The following is a 27,986-nucleotide window of genomic DNA, read 5'->3' as shown; positions in this document are numbered from 1 at the left end:
TCATACTATTATTGTTTTATTTAATTTTTTTTTGTGTTATCTTCTTCTACCAAAAGAGGATAATTTTATGACTGCTGATGACGGATCCAAAAAACGCCCATTATCAGGCAACAACGGAGCAGCTCTGGCTCATACGATGATGTTCACTTCCCCCCAAACAGGGCCCAGAGAGCCCGCCACGGGTCCACCCTAACAGCTGCATCGCCTCACAAGTTTGGCTCCGTTTCACAGAGCTTTCTGCTGTGGCAACGTTGATTGTTCTGCTAGTTCCACCAAAGCAGTCTGTTACTCACTGTTAAGGAGTTTGCCGGGTATACTCATGGCACAATAGGCTGCATCGCCATCTGTTACCAGAAAAGAACATGAAAACTCTTCCATACATAAGCTTGTTGTCTCTCTCCTTAATGAGCAGTGGCACCCACGCTTCGTCCCAAAAAACTGCACACGGCAGTATTAAAATCTGGAGCTCTTGTTGGTTTGCACACCTGCATTTCTCCAATCTGACTGCAGCTGTCGATGACAAATCCAAACAATTTGCCAAAGGAATGACACCATACAAAATGTTTTGATAGTTTGATGAATATAATAGTTAAGTCAGAGTTTTAGAAGCAGTGATGCTCATATGCGTTGCAGAATTGAAGCTGTTCTTCACCAGAATCCTTCAGCATGGCTGACTTTAATGTGACAGAAATCAAAAGCATCTGTTTGCTTTATATTTTACACAAGAGACCACTTTCAAACAGGTGCTGAGGGGACAATACTTCTTCGACTCAATCGGCTTTGTGCCAATAAGGGCCGCTTGGCCACTACATTATTAATGTCCCAGTTAGTTTTAGACTTGTAACCTTGTTCATTGTCTACTCTGACACCAGATAGCATTTGTTGATTTGATGGACAAAATCTGAGTTCAATGTGCTCATCTGTAAATAAAGATATACGCTCATTGTGTTGCAGGTTTTCATCTCGTGTCTGTAGTGATTTTGACAGGAACAAAAGGACATAAGCTTTGTCCTGATTTAGAAAGAGCCACATCGTTACCTTCAGCAGTTCTGTCCTTAGAGTTTTTTTCCCCCGCATTGCCCAGGCAAGCCTCCTGTTGCCTAGCAAACAATAAGTAATTTCATTTTCACAAAAATTTTAATGGTTGTCCCGTAAGCTAAAACCAAATATTCCATCATCTTCAGGCTCTCTGCTGGTGTTTTTTACTGCCGTATTATTGGCATTGCCAGCACGTGATCCATCCTGGGATAGGTCCACCAGTCTGAGCTTTCCCAGGAAAAGGAGGCCACATAAAACGGAGCCTTTGAGAAGGGGCTAATCTGATCGTGCCAACTGTGACACCGTCGGCCTTGAAACACAGCATTGAAGGATGCAGCCCCTGAATGGGAACAAAGCTATAGAGCAGCAAAGTCTGAAGGTGGAGGAGGTTGGATTGGATGGATGTGCCAAGAGCCGTGTTCAATTACCATGTGAAAGTAGCAGTTAATGTTGTTTTCCTTGCATATATTGTTTTGCTCCTAAACTAAGTCGTAAACTAAGAAAACTAAGTAGTTTTCTGTGCATAAACTTACCCAAGCAATTACCATTTATTACAGCTACCATGGCAAAAAAAAAGTACAATGCAAGTTCAATTTCAGGAGACACTCCTTTGGGTTGTATTAGAGAGCTGCAAAAAATTTGGTTGGAGGTGAACCTTTGGGGCAAATATCTTTAATGTGAAGAGAAGCATTAAAAATGCTGAAAACGTGGAAGCAATAAAATGCAGTTCGTATTAGTCGTATCTCCTGAGTTTGGAAGTGAACGCGGGATAAACATCAACATGAAGACAGACACGAGCAGAAACACAACATTCAGCTGGAATGCTCAGACAAATAACACACAAGCCGTAAGTGACGCACCAAAGCTGAATGCCTTGACAATGGCTAATTTATCTGTCATGTCCATGGCATATGCCTCAATTAGAAAGTAATTTTCTACAAACATCATTGTTCAGCTCTCTGGTCTATTTTTCTTGTTTTCCACTGTGGTTCAGCTGCAGCAACGCTATACATTAGACGCATTATCACTGCCTCCAGGGGCTGTTTGATCAAAAACATAGCAGGTTTGCAGAGCACTGCAAGAGGAAAATTTGGGCCAAGGGTTATATATTACATCATGATGATGGGCCATTTCGGTGAATGGAACCCAATATGGAATGACTTTCGTTAGGAAGTGCAGAAAATGGCCATCAGAGCTGCGGGCCAGAACAAAGAGGCTTCATTACCGTCTGTGGCTTCCATTCTGCTACTCTGCGAGCAATGAGAAATCAAATATAACTGCAGAGATAAAAGCAGGAGTAAATATTTAAGGTAGAAATGCGTCAAAGCTGTATTTCTTGTTTGTTTTTTTTTTTTTACCCCCGTCTTGCTTGTCAATAACGTGCATTGACTCCTGGAGGTGGTCGTATCACAGTTCTGCAGCATGTAAAGGACAAGCCAACCTGCGTGTGCTGTAATGAGCTTTTTGATTAAGAATGAAAATCCACTGGAGGGAAAAAAAAAAAAAAGAAAAACCTTGTGATGGAGTAATTTCTCCCGTGCCACATCGGCACGCCTGCCTGCGTACATGGGGAGCCTTAAACGACGGCTGCAGCCAAACGTTCTCATCCTCCTTCCAGCCCAGTTTGCCCAGTCAGGAAGCCAAAAACAAGCTCTTCTGTTCAACACTTACGCATCTGCGCGCTTTGTTATTTGAAAAGGAGATGGCTGCGTAGCCGCCATTTATCCCTCAAGCGTTCCTATTAGAGCTGGCTTCAATCGGTCTCATTCAGATTTTGCACCCAGAGGATGTGACTCCACGTCTCAGAGGAGAGGGAGGCCCGAAATGAAGAGGAGACTATTGTTGTGAGAGCATTAACAGAGGGTGTGTTCCTCTGTCATTCCTCGGATAAGGTCTCTTGGTGAACACACTCACACCTCACACCTCAGCCTTGTTATCTATTAACCCCCCCCATCCCACTGCCTTTGTGTGTCTGTGCATCCTGTTCTGCTTCTGTCGTACGTTTGGCCTATGTGCAGAGTTCATTACTCTCCTCCTCGCTTCATTACAGCCTAAAGATGGGCTGTCATCACCACTGATGGCAGTGCATTAGCCCCCACCCCCCCCCCACACACACATTTCGTCTGTCCCCACATAACAGTGAGACAGGACGACCAATACAGCCCACCAGGGGTGATGGTGCCATGTGGCATGATTTTTTTTTTTGTTGTTGTTGTTGTGTGTGTGTGTGTGTGTGTGTGTGTGTGTGTGTGTCATATTTGGTTAGATCGAACTATTTCTGTTCTCTTACAAGGCCCCCCAGAGGTGTTATCAGCGGAAACAAAAGTCACTTGCCTGTAAGTGAGCCAAGCAAATCAAGCGAGAGAGTCCTAGAGGGAGGAAGATGGAGAGCGAGGTACACTTCTAATTAAAGCTCTTGGTGATTTCAGTAGGAGCAGTAGGGTGGTGGTGATGTCTGTCTGTTTTCCTGTCGAGCTTCGGGGCTCCAGTAGACTTCCACTGGCCGTGTATTCACAACACGCTGCGGCTGCATGTGGAGATAATCAGCCTCTATTCAGATGAGGATCAGGCAGGTTTGTTTGCTGGAATCCTTAGCACCCTGTTCGTGCCATGTAAACACCAGGCGTGCCATGCCTGCTGGGAGGCGGCTGCCGCTGTTGTTGCTGCTACAGCTAGCGGTGACACGGATGAAGCATAGACCCTGATTGAATTACAGCTCTCGTCAAGTGATTTTCCTTTTTGAGTTGCGGCACCAGTGACAGTAACATCACACTTGAAAACACTGTGGTAATCAGGATGAACTTTTTTCCGCTGAGCAGAGGAGCTCTTTGACAAGCCATTGGGGTCTGGGTGAAGGTGCTCCGCAGGGAAACCGAACACTGACATGTCATTGATGGAGGTTCTGTGTTCATGCCGTCTCTGTGTGAATGCTCAGAGATATTTTCCTTGAAAATCTGTCGAAGGGAATAAGTAATTTAAAGACTTGACATCGACCGGGAGACGTGTACTCCTTTCTGGATGCCATTTACTCATGAAAATCACAACCCTAACCCATTTACTGATTATTATTCAGAAATTCAGACCAAGGTTGTTGTTTTTTTTTTTTTTGTTTGTTTTTGTTTTTTTTTTTTTCAGTTCAGTTCATAGGGCTTTAAAAACCACAACCACTCCAACATAAACTATTTTGTGTGTGGTACAGTCCTTTTCTTCCCCCCTCATACTCATGATACTGATATTTACCTCCAGGGGGCATTGCCGGAGTTAATTTGTTCAGAGGTGACAGACACATAGCTGTTATTTTGCAGATACATACTGTATCAGCATATTTCTAAGATTTTAATGATGCAATAATATTTTAATTGACAGGATCTTAAACTTTGATCTCTTCTTATTGTTGCCTGTTTTCTTTCAGGCTTTTTGAGACTGAGGGGGTCTCGGCACACCCCTCCCCTATCATGACATCTTTGAAATGCTTGAAAGGATGCATTTGGGGTGCTTGTGGTGTGTGAAATGTAGTATACATGTGCAAAGCTCTGGAGTCCATCTGTGGCAGAACAAGAAGGTTCCTGTGTCATTACCCACTCCACTGCACTAACATCTTCAATTAACAGCGGCAGGCTACTGATGACATATTTTCAGGATGTTGCTCTGCCTCTGTGACCGATCTCCTCACACTCTGCTGGGCTCCAAACTGCCAACATAAAAAAAAAAAAAGCAACAACAAAGGTCCACACACGTGCAGTGGAAGTGTATGCGCCTTAAGTACCTCTTCCGCTGGCTCCTGCTCCTCGCTCTGCCTGCTCAGGGGACAGAAAACTAAGTGTGACTCAGGAATTGGTCCATAATCGCGTCTCCAGGTGTAAAGGAATTTGCAGCATGTTTTTTCCCCTGGCTGCATATGGGGTGCATAATCACTTAGCACTTGACCTTGACTTGTATCATTAATTCAGCAAGTAAACTGTCAGCCTCCCTCACCAGCTGTGCTCAGGATTGTAACCTTGGCTCATTGGAGGTCAAGCAGTGTTTACTTTGATGGTGGGGGTTGTGAAGCCAACTGCCTGTCTGTTCAGACCCCCCCCCCCCCCCCCCCCCCCCTCTTTTTTTTTTTTTTTAGTGATCCATCTTGTTGCATTTTTGATTTTACGTAATCCAATCCAAATTTGTAAAGCAATGAACTTTTCCCATACAGAAGCATTGCTGTATACATCCCTCAACAGCAAACGCAATAGTTACATCACTTTCATTATTCAGCCTATGTTTGTCACAGCTGTAGAAATCGGAAATAATTTTAACAAGATTGTGGTTTGAAGGTTGTTTCTGACAAGAGCTAGTTAAATGTTAGCCTTGGCTTGGAAGTGAAGGTGTTCTGCGTAACAGAACAGCAGGTTTTGTCCTCACAGTCTTCTGATACTTTACAACAGAGGAAAGAAACGGACTTCCACCCCAGCAGTTATGAAATGCCACTGAGACGCAGTCATTTTTCATTTGAAATCAGTCTGTGCTACAAATAATCAGACAGAAGTTGAGAAAAGAATGACAAAAAAATGTTTTCACCATTTACTCGTTGAATTACAAACTCAGCTCATCAGTAAACTTCAGCACAAACTTACTTTGTCAGATGTAATATTAAATGATTCTGAATAAAATAATGTGCACATAAACAATTAATTCTGAGTATGAATTGTCATATAGCTTGTTGTTGTGTAAATGGCTGTAACTGTATTAATGAACACAGCTCTGTTTGGATTTTGTTAAATTCCTTGACTCCCCCTTTTTTTTTTTTCGTACATCCACCTCAATTTATCAAGCTGTATCACCCTAAAAGACAATTCTCACCAGCTACTTCATAAATACCCGTTAATATTTGGGAAGTTAATCTCATCCAATCACTCAGAAAGTAATCTGTAACTTCACCAAAAAATTCCGTAAGACCGGACAAAAACTGTTCAGGGTAGAAAAGGGAAAAGGACATTTTATGTAAGAAATCAAAGAATTATATATTTTTTAAATTTCCTTTGTAGATAAATTGAGAAACATCTAGTTCCAGTTGTACCAGTAAGATTATTTATTTTTTTAGATATTTAAGTGCTGTTGTGTTTATTTGTACAGGGTGAGGGCTCACATGAAACAATGCACTGGAGTGAGTCAAAAGGTGAGAGCACTGTTTTTATCTTTCCTCCCTCCGTACTGTAAGCCATTTTCACAGTGTGCCTTGCACTGCTCAATACAGGGGAAAGAAAAGGAATAATCACATAGGTGTGAAATGTAAATTCCTGACACTGGTTAAAGCTTCATGGTTTTCAAACACTGATGTAGGAAAGTGGTGGAGGAAAGAGTATCTAGGTCAGTAAAAGCGTACTGCTGAGTAACAATGGTAGCAATAGTAGCAGGTGGGCAACTGAGTTACCAAGCCAGAAAATTCTATTAGAGGCCAGGCCCTGCTTGCATTCAGTTTATTATGGGATGGCTAACAAAGTCCCCCTGCTTGGTGAGATAAAGCCAAAGACCGGTGCCTTTTGTTAGTCCCATCAGAGGCTGCACTGATCAGCTTGAGATGCTCTCAATCATCGTTGAGCCAGCTGGGAGTGAGCTGTAAAGCACTCCAGTCTTTTGTGGAGTTTTACTTGAAATAATTTCTGCCTGTGTCCCCCCCACAAATAATTCCCACCTGCCTTCAAATGATATTAAAGGCCCTCCACTACATTAACAAATGAAATTGCCGTTTCAAGAGGAGGGTGAGGGTGAAATGAGCCTTGGAAGAAATTTGGACCCAGACTGACTTTTAAAGGCTCATCAAGCAAAACACTTCACCTTGGCGTGGCCTTTAAACATCACCGCCTCGGAGATTTCTCCTCAGTATATGTTTGCAAGGATGCAATGTCATCTGCTCTTCCTTGTTTGCAGTGCTGCAGAACTCAATCAAATAAAGCATTGCTGATTGAGGAAGGATTGCTGCAGAGATGTCCCCCGTCTTCGCCGTGACGTGGCTATCTCAAGTGAAATGAGCTGGAAAAGCTTCTGTCATGAGGTGGCAAAGGAGACCAGGAGCCACGAGGGGAAATGGATTGTAGTCAGCACCAGATCTGACTTTTGATAACCGCCGAGCCAGCCTTTGTGTGAGCGGACACACTGATGTGCTGTTAGCGGGGGCGCTCATCCTCAGAGTCAATATAAGTCGCATGAACCGTGAAGGGCAGAGGTCAGCAAGGGCCAGAAGCACACTTACACATTGCAGTCAGGGTGACACCTGATTTTAAATTACGAAATTTAAAATCATTTTTCATCGTTTTTAAATGAAGGCATTTGAAGCACAGACAAGTCCAAATCTGTTTTTGCAGTTTTTTTGTTGAATTTCACTATGGGTGGTCAAGGATGAGTTCACATCTGCATGATGTGTTTGGAAAGAGATAAGAAGCAGCTGAGGTGGGACTGTTTGTTGTCTTCGCTGCGGAAAGATGGATGCTGAAATTCATTGTTGCAAACACAAAGGGATAAAGTCATCCCTCCTTTCAATGGTTCACATTTATTTTAATAGCTGACCTTTCTGCATTTCTTAGCTCTTGAGTTTTTTGTTGTTTCTTTTTTCAAATCCAAACACAAACTTTATTGTGTTTTTGATTCCAAAAGGAAATCTGATTTAGATGGCTACATTTCCAAAGAAACTCAGTTTTGTATTTTGCTACCAACACCCTGGGGACTTTCAGCAATGCAGCAAGTCCCCTATATCAACCTCAGTCTCAGTCTGGACTATCTGGCATCTCCTCTTATGGATTTTACTATTGGGAGGGGGGGGCAGGAGTCTGCCACAGGATTAGAGAAGCATCCTGGCCATTTATCCTTATCTGTCTTACTACAGTAATGTTGGTGTCCCATTGACTCCGTGGCTTGTTCTTAAGTAAGCATAAAAAATGTACAGTTGTTAATGTGTCTGTGAGCTACAAGAAACAGAATATTTATCTAATTTATTCTCTACTTTCTAACTGGAGGTAAATCATATATTCTTTGTAAATCCTTCTTTATTTGTTCCATCGGCCCTGGAACAAAGGAGTAAGGGTGCAGCAAGCCCAGCATTTTTATCAGGTTTAAAAAGCTGGTGGCCACTAAAACATAATTGCTTTAATGGTGGAAAAAGGTGAGGCCAGTTTAAAGGATTGATTAAGGGATTTGGTTTCACGCTGAACAAACCAAAGAAGGAGCCAAGGCCACAGCCAGGGGCCAAGACAAACAAATACACCTGTCAGGGCACTCTCTCACCCATGGACTTGTGCACATTTACACTCAACACACACTCAAAGAAAAACAAAAACAGCTTGCATGTCGCTGTGTTTTCAGTCAGGAACACGTCTTATTCGGCTGGCGTCATTTGTACTTCCACGGGGCAGAAATAACAAACAACCAAAATGCTTTCATTATTTTTTATTATGTTATCAATATTACAAAATGTATTTGTACCATATCTAACACATATTTAGTTCCAATAAAATTGAATCCATGTTGAATCCAGTCAGATGTTTAAATGTATGCATTAGGGTCAAAGCAATGAAATCCAAAATATAGCTAACAAATTGATTTAACATTAAAGGTCAGTAATCCGTAATTTAAAGGGGCCATTTGTACTTTTTCTCTGCTGCTGAATGTGGTTTCTTGCTGTGAGCATGTTGTGGGGATTGTTGCTTGAAAAGAGCGCCAACCATCACTGTCTTTGTCTTTAACAATGTTATTCTATGTGAGTTATTTGACGTGAGCAGCATAGACGGAGAGAGTCAGGGATCGGCGTTACTTTCCTTTGGAGAAGGAATGAAGCTCAATGCGGAACTTACATTGTCTCTTGAAGAGCTTTTAATGCTAACATTTGTTATGTAGCAACAGCAAAACTTAGAAATAGCTTGTTTGACGTTACCGCTATCGGTTGCGAGGCATATGTCAACCTGAATGTCATAAAATGTTTAATGTATGAGTGTTTACCCTCCCGTTTTCCATTTCAGGACACGCACATTACCCCATTTCTCCAGCGAGGGGGGCTTCACATGGCACGGGGTCACTGCTACTGCTGAAGATAGTGGTCTATAACTGAATTAGTCAATTCAATCTCCTAAAACAAGATCACGAAGCTTACTTCTAAAAAGACTCACTCTGCACTTTTAGTGTAATTGCCCGGACAATTTAAAGGTTCTGTACTTAATGCAAGTCGCCCATTTGTTTTTAACCCAACAAATCCTATGCTAATTTGAAAGGAAAGGTTCATTCGTTTGAGATAAAAGGCTCAGATAAATTGGGTTAGGGTCCCTTATCAGAAACACTTGTTACTGTGTCTTCAAGAGGTATTTGGAAATTTGCAGGATGTTTTATTCTCTGTGCCATTTGCGCTATGAAAAGAATCTAATTTCTAACGCATGCAGTTTTTCCCCCCTTCGCTCAAAAACTGTTTTGCCTCTGGCCTCTGCTCTTCCCAGCTGGTCGCATCTGCGAACAAGCAGAGCAGGCACAGCCGTTATGAGCAGTTGTTGCTTGGCAACCCTAAAACTCGAGTTGATTGGAGATGTCTACAGCTGCTCGGAGGATGGGTAGGGTTAAACGAAGTGCTGGTGAGTTTGAGTTAAAAGGGCTGTATTTATCTGAGGCCAACCAGCTTCCTGGACATTATCTGTGCTATCGTGTTGCGAATGCGGAGGTAGAGCAATTTTATTTTATTTTTCTTATTTTTTTGTGCCAACGGGTGAATTTTTGACGCCAACACGCAGAGAGTAGTGGTCTTCAGATCATACCAATGGTGGTGTGAAAATGGTTAGACGCGAGTGGGCTGAAGTGAAAACACACAAGTGCTGTAGTGTATACGTGTGTGAGTACGTGTTGTTGGGTGTGTGTTTGTCGTGGTGTATGACACTGTGTCATCGTGGCTGTGTCCTCCTGTATAGCCAAGGGCATGCCATAATAATTGCTGGGAGTGATTCAATTATGATCCAATTCTATCTACTCCACAGGGGGGCAGGAGGTGCAATGGGACATTAGAAATGGATAATTTACTTCACCGTCGAAATGTACGACGCTTTTTCTTTTATCCACGACAAAACACACATTACACACACCCATTAACTCCCAGCTGAAATCCCAAACAAATATGTACAACTTTCAGTCTCAAGCTGCTGAATTCTTTGTGTCTTTTCTCTTTTTTTGATGTTTTACTGGGCACCATTAACTCCACACTCTCAGAGGGAAGCTAGCTTCATGCTACATTAGCATTATGGCCTTATAGATTTCACATTAAAAAACAATTTTATTTTATTTTATTATTATTTTTTTTTTTTACTAAATCCAAATAAATATTAGATCTTGGCAAACCACACTCAGATTCCTGAAAATGCAGAAGAGTCCGAGACTGTGTCAGGATGTGCGGGATCTTGTTGGGTTCTTCCCTGTCTGTGCCTGTAGCATGATGAGGCCTGCAGCCTGGCGAACAGCACTCATGTGTGAGCTGTAATCATATGTTGTCAATCAAATTCCTGAAGCTTTCACTCAGGAATCAATCAGCCTTGGGCGGCTTACACACAAATCAACACTCCTGCAGGTGGACAGGATGGACTGGCTGATTGGCAGGTTATTCCATCTGTCACTGGAGAATCGAGGAGAAATCGAACGCTGCCTCGCTGTGAAATGGGCTGAAGAGACTATCACTATTTCAGAATGAATCCCTATCACTAAAAATGCATACAAACACACACACACACAAACTTGTCATTTCACCACTTTCCATGTTTAGAAAGCATGAACTCCCCCTGCGTCTTTGTCTGTTACTGAAAAATAATCTCACTTGAGTATATTGGAAATGTGGTGAGCTACATTTAATGCTTGAAAAGACACGGGAGGAATCACCACCTTTTCTGAACTAGACTGATTCATTACAGACCTCAACAGTTTTACATCTTTGTAGACTGATGCTATGATGTGAAACCGTGTCACTGGGTTACTCACTGAGACCCCACTGTCGTTAGTTTATATGAGAATGGAGGAATATTGATGTTCGGGATCTTATCCAACACGCTCCTCCATCTGTTCCATACAAAGAAGCCTCTGAACTAACTCGTGCTTCAGATGGACCACGGTTCAGAGGAAGATTACACTTTGATGGTCAGGTTCGCCACTCCGATTTACACCGCAATTAAAAGGCCAATTAAATGCCCATTCTCTCAGTTTCCTGGTAATGGCGCTAAATACTATGTGTTGTGGAGCTGTGCACGTGCTGCCATCCAGCTGAACTTGGCCATTTTCTCGTACGCTGCATCAGAGCCAACCTCTATGTTGGCGTGCTTCATAAACATTTAACTGCCATTTTATCGCGCTCTAACAAGTCATGCAGAGACGCACTGGGTGTCCTTAACAACCTACCTTTTTTTAAATTACTGACATTGTAATTTACCACTGAGAGTGCAGTTGGTAATTAGCAAAAAGCATCAACAAAAAAAAAAGTAAAAGGAAAAAAGACAACACACAAAAGCAAGGGTGCATCCACAGAGACTGAATATTATGTTATTCATTTTCTCATTTTCATTCTTGGTTACATGTTTGGGGCTGTATCGCCCACCCTCCTGGGCACTGCAGGGCCGCTCCTGCATGCATCATTCAAACAAGTCCGAATTATATTTCATTTTCCTGCAGAGGAACTCATTCAAACTTCATTAGCCTTCTGGGCTCAGAGGACCATGATGGCAATAGCAGAATTCAGGTGTGATTTAACATTGCTGGGTTCAGCCATCACTCACACAGGCTGGCAAGTAATGGCACACCACCTCTCATGGCTCCTAAATGTGGGAGATTCATCAATACGGCAGACACGGCTTGAATACATGTCATATTGAGGGGGGAAATAAGCATCACTGCACAGGCATTTTTCACAGCTGTCTCTTTCCCTTATATGAGCTTTACTTTTTTAGTGTTTTTGGTTTTTTTGCTTTGAGGGAGAAATTAGACCATAGAGTCATGGGATGCAGACATTTCTACATTATCATCATTATTAAGATTGCCAGCATTTTCGTTCCCTTTTTGGTTTACAACACATTGAAAGAAGCCTTGTTCTCCCAAAACTCCCCCAAAAGTGGCTGCGACAGCCAAAAAAAAAAAATATATATATATATATTATTTTTTTTTCCTATTTGACATTCACCATAGAAATCTTCAAACAACATGTTTTGCCTCATAACCCCCCCCCCCCCCCCCCCCCCCCCACCCACCCCAAAAGAAAAAGCAACAGAAAAGCCTGAAAGCCAGAGCGAGGTTCTGAGCTCATGCTGGAGACTCCCTGCCAGCGATGTTTGGTGCGCGGCGCGGGGCACATGCCAGGGCAGGCTGCACTAAAATAGATGCATTACTAAGGATGTTAGAAAGGTTTGGCTGGTCGTGGCTCCCCGGGGAGGAGATCCTGATGTGCTCTTTGAGGAAAAAAAAAAAAAAAGTGAAAACTAAAGGCCGTGCCATAGAGGTGGAGAGAAATAGTAAAGAGGCAGTGCAGACAGTGTGCATATTCTGAGATTGTTTACTGTGGCCTGATTTGGATATGACGGCCGGTAAGTTAAGGGAGAGAGAGCACACAACAGTCGAGGTCAACAGCTGTAGCATCTCTGTTTGTGTCTTCTTTTTTCGGGTTAGATAGATATTTGAGCTGGGGTCAGCCAGGAATGGATGGCCATTTGGTGTGATGCTCTTATTTGTTTAGACCATATCTCTCTGCCAAGTTCTGTTTATCACTGAAAAATACATGCACTCCATAAAAATGTGCTGGCCCAAAGTCTTTACTTCATATAAAGGTGAATGTAAGTAAGTGAAGCTAGAATGTGAAAGTTTCTTACAGTAAACTTGCATTCTGTCTAAAAACCATCAGGCAACAACTCCGCTAGTGGCAAAAATAAGATTTTATTGAAGTCCGCCCAACTTCTCACTTGATTTATTAGCTCAGTAAATGTTTTCTAACTGAGTTTATAAACTCAGTCTCTCGTTTCAAATTTTCTTCAATACAGTAGAATAGTCTTATTCAGGAGAAAATGGATGCTTAAGCAGCATAGTCATTAGGGGCGTGGTCAGATCCACCTTCTGACTCCTCCTCCAAAACCAAGATGTTGACATCTAACCTCACAAACCGAACGGTGACATCACTGTGGGTGTCCTCATGGTCCGTTTTGGAAGTCTTCAGTTTCAGTTTGCTTCAGTTGGCTTCAGTCCGTGCCTCCAGGACCACGTTTCGCTATGACTAACATCAGCAAGTTAAAAACAATACCACTGTGGGCCTCACTGTCGCAGCTGGTAACATGTATTGATATTGAATATCTATAATAATTACATTCGCAGTGATACAAAGGAGATGAGATGGTGCTGTGTAGGCAGAGTCAGCAGAAAGATAAATGTCACCATTTATTTAAATAAACTCGTTCTGCATTGCAGAAAAAGTCGTTATCGTGCTGCAGTGCAGAACTAGTCAGTGTCACACAGTCACGCATGCTGTTGTTGTTGTTGTACTTTATAACCGCACACACGTGTCGGATGAGTCGGTTAAGACTCCTGACCAAGAGCCTCCATGAAGCCGTTGCTATTGTTTCCCCCCCAGTGACTCAAGGAGGTTAAAGAAGTCAGAAATCTTCAATCTACATACTGAGCTTTTCTACATTTCCTTCGCAGCACTATAGTGACCTTCATTCCAGCAAGTCATTTCCACTCTTGTTTATTATGTTTTTGAAAGCAAGCACTTGAAGTGGGTTTGAGGCTGGGTTTCTGGGCATTCACGGAATCAATTCATTCTTGAGCTATCAGAGTGTATTTATTCATCACATGTCTAAAATTGATGCACATTTCATTGCATTCAGAGTTACAGTTACACCTGCTTTGCATGCGTCCGGCAAAAGTCGGTGCAAATGCGATATGTTTCAGAAATGTCTTTGAGAGGACAGAATCTTAAAGGCATTCCTCAGGCTAGACGTAAATTTTTAATATCATTTTTATAGATAATGATAGCCCAGAACTCCTACAGGATACATTTGGCGCTGCTTTAGAGCTATTTCATTGGTGAATAATTCATGATTAAGAAATGAAACTTTGAGTTAATCTAATTTGAATTTTAATCTTTGGCAAAAGGGAAGAATGATTGAATGACCCAATGTAAGCATCCAAATACTGTACCAGATGTTTTTTTTTGCTTTCTGATATGCCCACAGGAAAAGGTGGCTCACAGCAGCTCAGATACAACCTTCATATTATGCTGCAAAGCCTGATGAAGTCCAGCTGTGAGAGCATCAATTATTCTTCCTACAAGCATCGTGTGTAATTACTCCTGATGAATATGGACCATATGGACCGTGTGAGGAAACTTGATCCAGATTTATTATTTTTGCTATTCAGACACATATGAGCATGTCCGTGTGTTCATTGCTATTTTTTTTTTGTGTGTGTGTGTTTGCAAATCTGGCTGGGTTTGTCAAGTGCGTCATTTCTTTTCTCAAGGTTGTGTCCCCAGGAACAAAAAGTGTTGGAGTTAATGACTATGTCAGTTTGTCTTGCTGACATTTTCCCAATTGACACCTTCAATCCCTCATTTACATTTCATATCTGGACGAGCCACAGGCTGGGGCCCCATGTGAAAGGCCAGGCTGGATTAAGGTATCATTGTGATGCTATGCTACCTTATGGACAGACAGGCAGAAGACCTAAATCCCTGTCTGGAGCGGAGCAGGTCTCAAGCTGCTGGTAAGCTCTCATCAGTCTCACCCTTCTGCCTCACGGCGCTCCCCTCCTCATACCTAGGAGATCAGGCGTGATGGCATGTAATGGTGGATATAATTGCTTTGTCCTCTATCTATCGTTTTCCTCTTTTCCTCTCTGACTTGGAAGTAACCTAATGAAATGAGGTGACACACGAGGAGAGCCCAAGCTCCCTCTGTCAAAGAGCCCAACAATTTCTGTCTCAAGTCCAGAAGCAAAATGTCAGATTGGCGGCAGTCCGACAATATTTTGTTGGTATATCTGGCAATGTTTTTCCCTCACCCACATGCATCTGGTATCTTGGTACAAGTCAACTGTTTTTGCATCGGTGCAAGGCAAGAAGTAGCAGACGCAGCATGCTGACTGAATATGTTGTTCTTTCTCTGTTTAACAGGGCTCATAAGCCCTTAAATCATTTTTCTGTTCCATAAGCTCGCTCCTCGGGACTGTAAATAGCCAGTATCAAACAGTGAACTGAGGTAGAACAATAATGGAACCCATCGCAACCAGTTGTCAGGATTTTCTTTCCTCTCCTTTACAGATACTACGGATAAAGTGATTGTGTCATTCTCTCTGTAACACTTGTGAGTCGGAAAATGTGTTTCTCATTGTTGTGGAACATATCCTATCCTCCATAACCGTGAAGGATAAGGATATCCAAGGTCCCTTGTTAGTATGCAAAACACTGCATCATATTTTTCCACCGTGTCTCATTTCCGATTGCAAATGGGGGAAAGGAATGAAAAATATGTGGGAGATTACTGCGTTAAACAATTTGGTTCTGCTTAATGGTGACTCCTTTGATTTGGTCCCGAGCTCCTGAGATGAGCATTGGATGAGAAATGATTGAGATGCATGGAGGAGCTTGTTCCTGGCTGCCTGCACCGCTAAGCAGGCCCACTTTACCATAATAAGAGGTCATCCCTGTTGGAGTGTGGAATGTGTCTAATTAAAACAAAATCCGTTTATCAAGAGCAGAGGCGAAGTGAGAAGCCCCAGTAAAATAAATAGCAGGCAATTTCCTGAGATTCATATTCTGATAAGCAACTTATTAAAACAGGCCACAATCTAATGGAAATGCTTTGCATTCTAAGAAGACTTCTGGATTTTTTTTTTCTCCTCCTCCTCCTCCTGGCCCCCGTCTTGTGTGCATGCATGTGTGTTGGTGTTTCCATCCATGTGCACGTTGGTGTTTTGTAGGCGCACATGAGAGATGAGCAGCACAACGCGCTGAAAGTCTACCTAATTTGTCAGGAATTGTGCTTACATTGCAGTTGAACAGGAGTGTAAATTACTTAGTGCTGTGGGGACTTAAGTACTTAATTGTTTTTCTATATCATCATTACTCATCTCCTCTGACAGCTCAATTGTGGCAGTGATGTGTTAAAAGATGGACCATCAGTACTTTTGCCATTCTCTCCTCCCCCCTGTCCCCCTTCTCCCCCGTCTCCCTCTCTGTTACTATTTTTGAGTCACTGTGTTTCCATACTGATGCCATCAGGGTCAATGATTTGTTGCCACCATGTTTGATGTGTGAGATTACAGCACAAGGGCTTCAGTTTATGGAATGCCTCTAAGCAAGGCCAAAATAATTATAATAAAATATAATACAATGCCCTCACTCTACACACACGAGAGCAGCTCGCAATTACCACATCTCCCGTGATTGCATCTCTGAGGAAATTAATTGCTATTTTAATTTTGTCTTTCCATTGATAAATCCCGACAAGCCGAAGAGATGCCGCCAAGTGAGAGACGTGCGACTGGGCATGTTCTGTTCAACTGCACGTGGAGGTGGGTTGTTTTCCCTGGAGAGGGCATGAAACTAAATCAAAGCTACACAGCCTCTTCTAACTACAGGCAGAGATCATTTCTCTGACATCGTCCCAATAGCAGCGATTTATTGACTAAAACTCAAACAGTGCATGATTGTTAGCCCCCCCCACCCCCCTCCCCCCTTTTTTTTTTATTCATCTCTGGTTTCATATAAGTTCCTGTGTGAAATATTATCTCCTCAGCATTAGAGTAGGAAAAGTGACAAGATAGTGTTGCACGGTAGTGAACTGTTACTGATGCAGCGAGCAACTTGAGTGTCAACGTGGATTTGTGGATCGGATGGCGTTAGTCCTTAGAACCTCTTGAGTATGTGTCTAATAGCCACTCTAACAGGTGGATGGTGAGAAGCAGGCAGTGGAGGTGGACTTCCTAATGGACCTGGTTCAAATGCCACACACAGCTTAGCCCCAGGACAGTTTACAGCTCTGGAATGAGAAATAAAAAAAAATTTGACATATGTCTGCATTCATGTAATGTTTAAAGACACCGCTATATCACAACTAAATAGAAAATGCTTATTAATTGGGGCCATGCAGCAGTTAGCACTGTTGTCTGGGTTCAGGGTTTGAACCCGGAACCTCTCTGTGTTCTGCAGTTGGTGTGTAGCTTGAGTTAATTGGTTATTGCAAAGTGGCCTAAGATCTGAATATGAGTGTGAACGGCTGTTTGTCAGCTCTGCAGTGCACTAGAATCCTGTCCAGGATGTGGCCTGGGCTTACCTCATGTCAGCTGGTGCCCTATCAGGAAAAGCTGCATGCATGGATGGATGCTTATTAATTGTCTTAAGTAAAAATAAAATGAGGTTAATGAGAAATGTCGCCTTAGCTGACACATATAGCTGAAATCATTTAACCATGGAACATGAATAACTGGCATCATACACACGAGTGTTTTTATCTGAATGCTTTCTGGTATTTGTTTTTCTCTCCAGTCAGGCACAGGTCAGAGAAGAGAGGGAATAGAGTTTCAGTGGAGTCAACAGGTTGCCGCATTCCCTCGTGATATCTTCAAATATGGCTGGAGGGAGAAAGAATTAGAGGCATCACAAGAGGCCCCTTTGAAACCTTCCAACTTCATATGAAATCACCGCGTGCGAGCACTTTGATCAGCACATGGCTGAGCGGCAGCCCCGCAGTCGGCCATCTCTTCACATTACCATTGGGAGCCTCACTCTCCGGCACCGCTCACAGCCCTCCACCTGACTGCTGTTTGATTTGCTCGCCGAGCTGATCTTCCAACAAATAAGCTTTGTGCTTTGCCTTGAATTACCCCCCGTCCAACCTGCGCCTCCATCCTCTATCTCCCGTCACCGTCCCTTGCAGCATCTCTCCTGCTCCTCGCCAGCGCCTGGCTGCCCTGTATATCCAGAGATAAACAGTAGGTACTGCACATCACACAATCATAATTCCAGCAATTAACCTTTTCACCTGCTGTGGGCTTTGAATCCCTTCCCTTCCCTTTTCTTGCCTCGCCTCCTTACTCAGAAACCTCTGTTGTCCATCGGGCTGGATTCTAAATGTAAACACTGTAACCAGTAGCTTGACCTACCTGACAACACCGTAATGACCCATGATGGGTGCTTTGATTTCAGGCTCAATGTGGACAGTTGCCAGAACTGGAAGTGGCCGGATTACAGGCCTCTGTTCCGTAAGAGACCCTGGGGTTTAACGAAGGTCTGTGACAAGAGGCGGTGCAGAGTCATCAAACCGAGCGTGAAAAGCAGATTTCCTCCTGTTGAACTGCCCATCACAAGAAAATTATAGAATTTTATAAAATTTAAGGAAGTATAAGGTACATAATATTTTTTTATTTTTAAAATACTAATTTAAAGTATATTTTTTTTCCAATTTCATACAACGCACATCTTTTTCACCGCTGCAGAATCTGCAGCCAGCCTCAGTGAGTCGATATGTGTCCTGAAGTGAAACATGACTGATAATATTGTACTGTATGTAATAACCAGACTTCACCTGGCAAAATGGGTTAATCTATCATCTCTCTCCACGCAAAATGGGCAAAAAGCCTCTTCTAGACAGTTCTGTGCAAGCTGTTCCTTTCAATATCAATTGAGTTATGTTCCAATCAAACAAATCACAGCTTGTTCAAAAACAGAGCTCCTCCAAACAGGGCTGTGAGTAATGGATTGAAAAAGTCTGTATTTGATTACCCCTGCCGCCCAGGGTTGACTAAGATCCATTTGAGAGGCAGTGCAGTGGAATTCCAATATGGACACCCTCCAGCTATTGACCCTGTCTTTAAGTGGGCGCTGTGCTTTTAGTGTACTTACACTGGTTGTTCCACATCTTCTTCCTCCTGGCAGTTTTGCAATACTTTTTGATGGCAGACACTGCCGCCCCCCCACCGCCCTCCCCCCCAGACACACACTCTGCATTATTGATGCATCAGAGAATGTGGATAGCCTACTTTTTTTGTTATAACCCACTCAGGGCACAGATGCAAGAAGATGAAGGGTTGGTGTTAGTGCGACACAGTAACTCTTCAATGTCAACGAAAAAAGAAAAGAGAGATGTGGTAAATGGGGTCCAGTCCAAAAAAGACAAATGCTGAAGAATCTGGAAGTTAACACTTGAGATCACTCCTCAAACATCATTCATATTATATTTGCCATGAACTTGCTGGAAGACTTCCCCCTACAGTGAATGCACTTTAAAGGTGTCTGCAGGCTGCACGGGTGGTCAAGTGGTTAGTGTGCATGCCACGTTATCGCAGCATCGCAGGGTCGACTCCAACCTGGGCATCTGTGCTGCATGTCATTCCCCCCTCTCTGTCTACGTCCTGTGGACCGCTTTGCAAAACAAACAAACAAAAAAAAAAAAAAAAACCTCATAGCACTTACATAAAAAAGTAGCATAAAGAAGAGAAGATGTACAGTATTGTCATATTATGGAGTTCAATGAACCAACAAACATCCCTTAAATACACAATCAGCTGACAGTGTACCGCCACTGAATTTGGTCCTGGGCTGAAGTTCGAAAGCTGCAGCTGCAGGGCACCGCGTCACTGATGCCACATTACTTTTTAGGGGAGAAAAATGTAATAAAAGTCACATCGTAAAGTTTTCATATTATCTCAAAAGCTGAAACATTCCACAGCTGTTCAGCTCTACAGGTGACAGAGGGGAGGTGGGCGGGGGGGGGGACCACATGTCTGAAAGAGAGACAGGACGAAGGAGAGGAAATCAAAAAACTAAATGGGAAAGGAGAAAGAAAAAGAGAAGCAGAGACTCAAAATAGAGAGAGAGGGAGAATAGTTAGAGACAGGCTCTCAGTTTGGCCTATAGATGGCACTATTCTAACAGAAACTGACCGGAGGTTCAATGGGAGAACGTTTTCTTCTCATAAATGTAACTCACTATCCAGTTCTATTAACATTTTATCAGTGAAGTCGGTCATAATGGGAAATACAAAGCTGAATGTTGGAAAATTCAAATCAGTACATAACAGATTCTCTACAGAGATTTCTTCCAAAACTGGAAATGTATAAAATGGAAACTAGTGACTGTGATTATTTATCGAGCATCTTTTAGGTGAGTTGGTTTTATGGTCGCTTTGGCAGGTGAATTAAAAATGATAAATTGCAGTAGACAGACATCATGTTTTCATTTTCAAGTACTCAGAGATGGAAGAAAAAAGTTCACCTCATTGCTGATTCCTTTGCAAATATGTCTTGAGTTTAATGTTAATGTTTTTTCTTTGGGCGGAAACAGTTAACACCATAATAAGCTTTGAGTGTGGGGGGGTGGAGGAGGAGGGGGGGGGCTGGGTTTAAACGCGCAGTGTGCAGGTGGCAGCGCACACACAGCCTACTACTGTACACTGATGGAGCCGCAGATCTGGGGCACAGCTCCGTGAGGAAGCCAACACGCCGGGGGGACGGATGGCAAGCCCGGCCACAGCTCTCCAACAAAACCCCGCAGCGCACCGCAGCGCGTCCGAGCGCACGCCCGGAGGACTCTGAATCCCCACCACCACCACCCCCGCCCCCCTCTCGATCCCCAGAAAACCGAAGGAATGTGTCTCCTCCGTGACACGGTCCGGTAAAGTCACAGCAGCTCACTTCACGTGGTGACGGCGAAGTTTACGCGTGCGAACCTCCGACCGCTCCGCCGGCGATGGACGCGTCCTGTGGACTGAATGAATGACGCCGCCGCCGGTCAGCTCTGAGAGCCAGATACATTTACGGAGTCTGTAGAAGAAGTAGTGAGCGCAGAGCGTCTCAAAGGCCACACTTCGGCCAGATAGATCGACCGGAGGCATTGCTCTTTATTTTGGCCATCACCTTGGATCAGTTTTAAACCCAGAAGACAGCGAAGCAGCAGGATAACCGGGAGATCCAGTTTGAATCAGGGGGTGAGTCCAGCACTAACACACCGCCTTTTTGGGTTTTTTTTATTTTTTTTTTGGGGGGGGGGGGGGGGGGGGGGTGTAAATCTGCTTCAGTGCGGTGTAAATATTTGTTTTTAATCCCGCCTGACGTGTCATATGCGCTGTGACTGGGAGAAAAGCGGCCACGGTGTTTCAGCAGAGGGCTAATTTCCGACACTGCGGAGAGACAACTGAAGAGAGACATTTTTCATTTCAGGCTGCGGGCTCTGATAAGGTGGCAGCTTTCAATATTTCAGTGCAGCTTTGTCATCATCGCATGGAAGATGAAGTGTGTGTGTGTGTGTGTTTGGTATTTTCTTTTCTTTTTTTTTTTTTTTTGCATTATTTTGTGCATCTGACATTCATTGCATTGGAAATGTGATTTGCACCTACAGCAGGAGTCTCACACACACACACACACACACACACGCACAGGTGTTTGCTCTGGAGCCTTCACATTTCTGCCAATCTTGATCTATCCTCATTTATTACTTTCATTATTTTGGTTTCCTCCTGACACAGCAGCATTATTGAGTAACGTCTGTTCCCCAGAAATCATCCTTCCAGTTATCTCCAACCCGCTTAATGGGATGCTCCTGGTTTGTGTTAGTGGGAGCTAGTTCCACAGTATTTAATGAAGTCTTTGGAGTCTTTTATATCCTGATGCTGCCAGACTTGTCAGATCATGTTGATTAGCTGACCTTGAATGTGAGTTCAAACTTGCACAGCCGTATATGTGAAGAGCACCACGCTGCGTATTAGTCATTTGCAGGATGCACTGCAACAAGTGAACCTCGAGTCCGTTGTCGGAGCTGATTCACAGCGAAATGCTTCACTTTCTTTGTGTTCACTAAAATAGACCAACTGAAGTACTTTCACAAGGTCACTGATCTAGTTCACGTCCTCTATAGATGTGATACATTGTCAGATTTGTTCTCCTCAAGTGGTGAACCAAAAACCCAAATTGAAAGAAAAAGTTACAGAAGTAAAACAAACAAACAAGGTCTTTAGATTTTGTTGCCAACTAGCATCTCTTTAGGATTCCAGATCGACTATAGACCTCATCTGTCCAATTCAGCAGATGCACCAACAAATCTTCATTCTCTGTCAGGCTGCCAGCGGTCCGACAAGCGCCTGTGACAATGACTCTAAAGAAAATAAATGTTGTCTTAAATAGGAAATTGCTTTAAATTTGCATGAAAATGACTTACATCTGCCATGGCTGAAGGGTGGCATATTAATCCCACCGATTGTGCAATCAAAACCCACTCATTCTTGGTGAAAACACTTTTGTGTGTGTGTGTGTGTGTGTGTGAGAAGTGTGACCCACTCACATCATTATTTTAATATTCATCTCAAAGTGAACCAGCAGTTAGACCCCGAAGCAGCCAGGGCAGAAATAGCTGCCTTTGGAAGAACAAACCAGAGCTCAGCGTTGGTTTGATTATTACATGCTGATTATGTTCACCTAATTAACTCCTACTCAGTGGAAAACAAATAACACAAACTAATATTGTGCTGCTTACCACGGAGCAATCAGACACTCTGACCAGCAGCTGTTGTGTTGTGTTGAAACCAGTTGTGTTGGTTTCTGCTTTGGCTCTTTTTTTTTTTTTTTTGATCTGTGAACTCATATTAACCTTATAGGACTCAAGTTTATTGCTGCCAACTTATTTCTTTTGAAGACAAAATCATAGGAGAGAGCTGTTGTTAAAAATATCTCCAAAGCTGTTGTTGATCGCCTCAGTTACTTCTAAAAGCAGCGGATCACAGTCAGTTTGTTCTTTTTTTTTTTAAATAATGGAGGATATGAGCAAAGCTGTTAAGAATTCTGCTCAATGAATCACTTTCAAGTGATGCCTTTTGAAGGCCTTTTTTTTTTTTTTTTCCTGGAGAACCACAACATCACACGCTCATCCAATCAATAAGGTTAACCTCACGGAGCCGGAGAGAAATTGCTTCGACTGGACAAACTTGGATGGATCTTTGTGGAGTAGCAGTCGTTTCTGTGCAGCTCCACTTCACCTCTCTGTGGGGGACTGTAATATTTTGATTGGCTTCACGGTGCAGCTGTGTGGGACAGCGAGGTGTTCTGCACTTTGCCTCTTATGGAACTCCATTTGCATAAGTCTGTTTGCAACTTCTGCATTTCCCCTGGGGGAGGACATTCAGGTGTTGTGTTCTTTAATAATCACCTGGCCTTAAATACGATATATAGATTTCTTCGAGCGGGCTGTTCGGAAATGAGTCTTTTGAGTGAGCGTCTTTTGTCTGGACTTTGGGAGCAGATATAATCAGTAACTGTCAGTATCTGCGATAAACTCTGCTGATGGCACAAGAGCGTCCTCTGTCGATGAAGAACAGAGAGCTAATGTTCGGCCCACAATGAGATCATACAATCCTTCTGTTGACACTACAGGCTGAAGATTTTTATTTTTAGTTCTAACTGCATGATTTGCTTCTGAATGAGCTGCTTTTCCTTTTTCTTTTTCTTTCTTTTTTTTGGTTGGGGGGGTAAATGTCCGTGCTGTGTCACCACCAGCATTCACACAGTGCACTGCTTGCTCTCCTTCAGACTGCGCCCCCCCCAATATCTCCACCACCTTCCCTTCGGACTCCCCCCTTAAGGCAGCCAGTCTCACCACAGTTTAGCTTGAGAGATTTTGACAAGTTGCTACGCATGCAGGCAGAATCCTTGACCTATTTCCTAATGAGTGAATGCTGCAAATGCACTCGGCGGCTGTGTATTCTTGAACCCCCCCCCCCTTCCCCGCCTCCTTTACTGCTACCCTTGTATCCCCCCTCTCCACCACCATCCCAACTGTCTTTTGCTTGCACACACACATAAAAATCACATGAGCGCATGGATAATGGCGCTCTTGTGACTTGGCTTGCGCATTCGCCCACAGATATAGGTCCTCCTTCTCCCTCTCTGCTGGAGTGTGCAAATATTGAGTATTTGTCTTAATGTAATTGGGCTCCCATCTTCCCTTCACTGTGGGCTGTTTATCTGAACCTCTCAACTGTCCAGCTGTCACAACAGAGATCTCAATCCCCTTGACCCACGCACACACTTCACTCCCCTCAGCCTTGTTATGTGCATGTTTGCCCAGGATATGCGTTTAATGGCAAGCGCCTCCGTTTGAGGATTGACATCAGGGAGATCTGGATCTGTGGTGACATTGATCAAGTGGAGTGCAGCCAGGGAGAACGTTTAGTCTGAGGAGGATCTGGCGTCGGTGAAAATTAGAAAGAATACAAGCATCTCTCAATCTAAAAAGCAGGCAGCTTTACATTTAGATCTTCCCTTCTCTGGGTGATTGTAGACAAGACACGTTTTTCTGCCTGTCCCCGACTCCTCGAGCGCCCCATTCTGTGGCTGAGATGGTCTCTGTAGGCCACGATTATTCTAACAAACACTCATTGAAGCTGTTGTTGGGATGCAGATCCTGATATCTTACTTCAGGAGCGGAGGAGCTGCATTTGGTACAAGATGACACGAAAGTTTGCTGCAGTGACTGCGATACCCTGATGCAGCGACAGGTATCAGGCTAAAATGGGGAACTGATATGAAGCGCTTCCTCAGTGTTCCAGCGTGATAGAGCACGGCTTATGTTAGAAGGCAGAGCAAATTGATTTTCAGACTCTCTCCATTTCAGAACTGATGAAGTGATAGAGTTCTCTTTAATGACAAATGGATATTTTTTTCATTTATTTTGTCCAGGAAGTTGGAATCAAAATGCATTAGGTTATGCGATTGGTGCATTTCAAAGCTCAAGTAGTAAAACACAGTTTTGAATATCTCCTCACAAAGATACTCTTTCAAATATAACGATGCATCCTTATCTTTAGATGCTCTTTGGTAATTCCCACACAATGGGAGATGTTGGAAAATAGCGCAGGGCCACATTTAATGGTCTAGTGATGCTGCCGCAGCTGTTTTCATCATCTTGAGTAGCTGTGCATGTAGCCTTCAGTGACTTATTGAATTGTTGAAACCATTTTAAATTGATGACTACAGGCCACGACATTGTTAAGTAGCAGCTTGCCCAGTATGAGCAACACATAGCACAGAGTGAAAAAATCAATGCCAGTGCTTTGCATTTCATTTTTCACGAGTTTTTTCTTTTCTTTAAAGCAGCAAGTACTTGAAAGAAAGAAAATCCACCTTATTTACAGTGATGCTTTACTGGACTGTGTCGGGTTTTTGGTTTGTTTGGTTTAGTTTTTTTGTTTTTTTTTGGCTTTCCACATCTCTCTCGCTTCCCTTTTTTTTTTTTTTTTTTTTTTTGAAAGGCTCTAGCCAATTTCATCAGAAGGACCGGGAACGGTTAACAGTCGTCCCTCTGCCAGGCACAACTCTGGCCAGTTCAGATCCTGCTCTCTCTATTGATGGCAGCAAGTTAGCAATGAACCCCAGTGTGCACTCTTCTGTCCCAAAGGCTTGCCAGCTTGCAGAAACAAAGCCTTTTGTAGGGCCACTAAATCCAACAGATGGAGAAATGGACAGTAAATGAAAGTAGAGGGAAAGGGGAATAAAGGAATTTAGTGGAGCATGTTTGTGGCTGGGCATTTTAGGCTGCTCCTTTGGGAAGCCTAACACCCTCACAATGCAATATTGGCAGAACTTAAACGTTCTCTAGTTGACATGCTGCAAGATCGGCTTTGGGCCCCTCCTTGAGTGGAGAAGGCAGTCTGCTCACAAGGTCTCTCTAGGGCCGGGGAAACCTTTATTAAGATGTTAATGGAACTGCCTTCATGACGCATTTCTATGGGACAGGATCCCTCGCCTCTGCCATTCTTTAGTGCCTGAATCCGCCCGCCACAATCATCAGTCTCCCTGCCTCACATAACAGCCTGCTTTGGCATTCAGACCCATCTCCACATTCCCCTGCCCAAGCGCTCTCACTCTTTATCTGATCTTCCGCTGTCAGAAGCCGTCCTATATTTTACCACGTGTAAAAAAAATTACGCGATACCAGCGATAAGGGCAGCAATCCAGGCACCGGGGCCTGCAGAATAACAAGCCTGGCTGTTTGTTTGTCACTGATCTTCATGCTGGTTGGAAGTCGGAGACTGTCACCCCAGCAAGCTATGAGGTCATGAGGTTATGATTTTTTTTTTCTTATCCAGCAGACACTGTCAGCTGGTTGCTTGTTTCCAGAATATTACCTGTGTTACCCCCCCCACCCCCACCCGTCCTTCCCTCGGTTGCCTTAGCCCTGAATCTGCTCCCAAGGCTACCCAGTACAGCAAGAGAAGCTTATCAAAGCAACAACAGCATGAAAATAAGGGAAGGGGAGAAAAACCTCAAGCTTTACATACAAATGCAACGATTTAGTTAATTTTCATGAAAGGCACCGAATGCTTTGTCTCTACCATTTTCTCTTTTCACATCCATTTGAATATAAGTCAGTTTAGCCCGGCACCATCAATAATCAATTAGCTGGTGTCATGGGATGATGTGTCTTTTTGTTTGGTGCAAACTTGACAATAAGTGAGCAACAAAAAGGAGAGAGAGACAGAGAGAGAGAGAGAGAGAGAGAGAGAGAGTGTGGGAGGGGGGTTTGTGTAAGACGCCATGGGGCAGCTGTCAGGAGCAGATGACAGTGTATGTATGTGTAGTGAGTGTGTGTAATTTGTGCTTGGCTGGAATTGTGTGTGTGTGTGTGTCCATTTTAATTTATTTTTGTGTGACTGTGTGGCACATGTGTCTCTGTGTCTGTGTGTGCGTTTTGTTGTTTGTGTTTGTGTGTGAAAGATGAGGCACCAGGGTAGACAAGGGAGGACAACACAATGCTGTGCTGCCCACACTGCCCCCTGGTGATCAGGATGCCTCTGCCTGCCATTGTCGCCATGGTTACTGCAGGAAAAGGGGTGCAGACATTGCTTGTCTAGTCTGCTCATGTGCCAGAGGGGAGCCTGGCCAACATCAGCTTTGTCCCTCTACTATACACACAGTAGCGCGATTACAACCGGCACCTCTTTCAACTCAAAGGCGCCTCTATCTGCCATTTCAAAGTAACTGATTTATTTGCCCAGGAATTGTGAAATCAAGCAGGTCACCGTTTTCACATTAAGGCTTATTCTCCATATGCTTTTTGTATTGAATTATCTTCCTGCAAGAATTGCAGGAAGAAAACACTCAAATTCTCTTGTGCTTCAAGGCTGAGGGACATGTATATACCTGTGCCCATATTTTCTTGTCTTTGTTACTATTTTGCAGTCAGCCGTGGCCTTATCTAGGTGAAGAGCTCCTCTCGGTGTGAGGCGGGAGCCTCGTCCTCATCCTTTTTGGCAGAGATGAAAAGAAAAGTGGAAATATGGCCTTCCAGAGTCATTCCTGAGTGAGATAGCAACAAAAAAAAACCAACCTGTCTGTAAAAGTCATCCCCCTTCATCATCAGTCTCCTTCCCTCCTACACGCAGACACACGACCCCTTGAGAAACTTTTTCCACTCTTGCAGACCAAAGTAAATTCTGCTAAATCGATGATGAAAGACCTTGAAACTCCCACGTCTTCGAAACGCAGAATATGTATTTCCCTACAATAGTGATACAAGCATAAAGGCAATGACACTGAATGATTCCAGTATGGGAAAAAAAAAATGCATATGTGATGTAAAACCATAGTAGGTTCATGTTTTTTAATGCTTCATGCTTGGTCAGGTTGTAAAGTCACTAAGAAGGAAGCATCTTGGATTTATACTGGAAAAAAAAGTTGGACTAAAGCTGCCGCCGCCGCCATTCCTGCACCTCCAGACTCTTTACTTTGGCCCAAGGTGATTTATCGTGTCCAGGCCAGGGGAAATGGCTTCTCCCCTGGGATAACAGTTATGTTTATGCATGAAGCCACGACTCTGATCCACACGCTGAAGGCAGTGGGAGAAAGGGGATGAAAGGTACTTAAAAAGGGAGGCAGATTGTTATAAATCCCGCACAAAGTCATGGCTGAGGATGTCCAGTCACTTTCCTGCTAAACTTGGG

The 27,986-nt window shown here is 43.4% G+C and overlaps 2 protein-coding genes across 3 annotated transcripts in view; one reads left to right on the top strand and one right to left on the bottom strand.

Annotated features, from left to right (window-relative positions):
* tmdd1 (transmembrane and death domain 1) overlaps positions 1-20,891 on the bottom strand; it is a 119,394-nt gene extending 98,503 nt beyond the window's left edge. Inside the window, exon 1 of the mRNA XM_029507453.1 lies at positions 20,717-20,891. Coding sequence (XP_029363313.1) covers positions 20,717-20,891 — 175 coding nt within the window. The remainder of the gene's footprint in view (positions 1-20,716) is intronic.
* plxna2 (plexin A2) overlaps positions 20,457-27,986 on the top strand; it is a 165,327-nt gene continuing 157,797 nt past the window's right edge. For both annotated transcript variants that reach the window (XM_029505760.1, XM_029505761.1), the window contains exon 1: positions 20,457-20,984. The gene's annotated coding sequence lies outside the window, so the exon portion shown is untranslated. The remainder of the gene's footprint in view (positions 20,985-27,986) is intronic.

The sequence above is a fragment of the Echeneis naucrates genome, chromosome 7 (assembly GCF_900963305.1).
Source record: "Echeneis naucrates chromosome 7, fEcheNa1.1, whole genome shotgun sequence".
In the NCBI taxonomy this organism is placed as follows: domain Eukaryota; kingdom Metazoa; phylum Chordata; class Actinopteri; order Carangiformes; family Echeneidae; genus Echeneis; species Echeneis naucrates.
The sequence above is the reverse complement of the archived record's forward strand: the minus strand, read 5'-3'. Positions and strand labels throughout refer to the sequence as shown.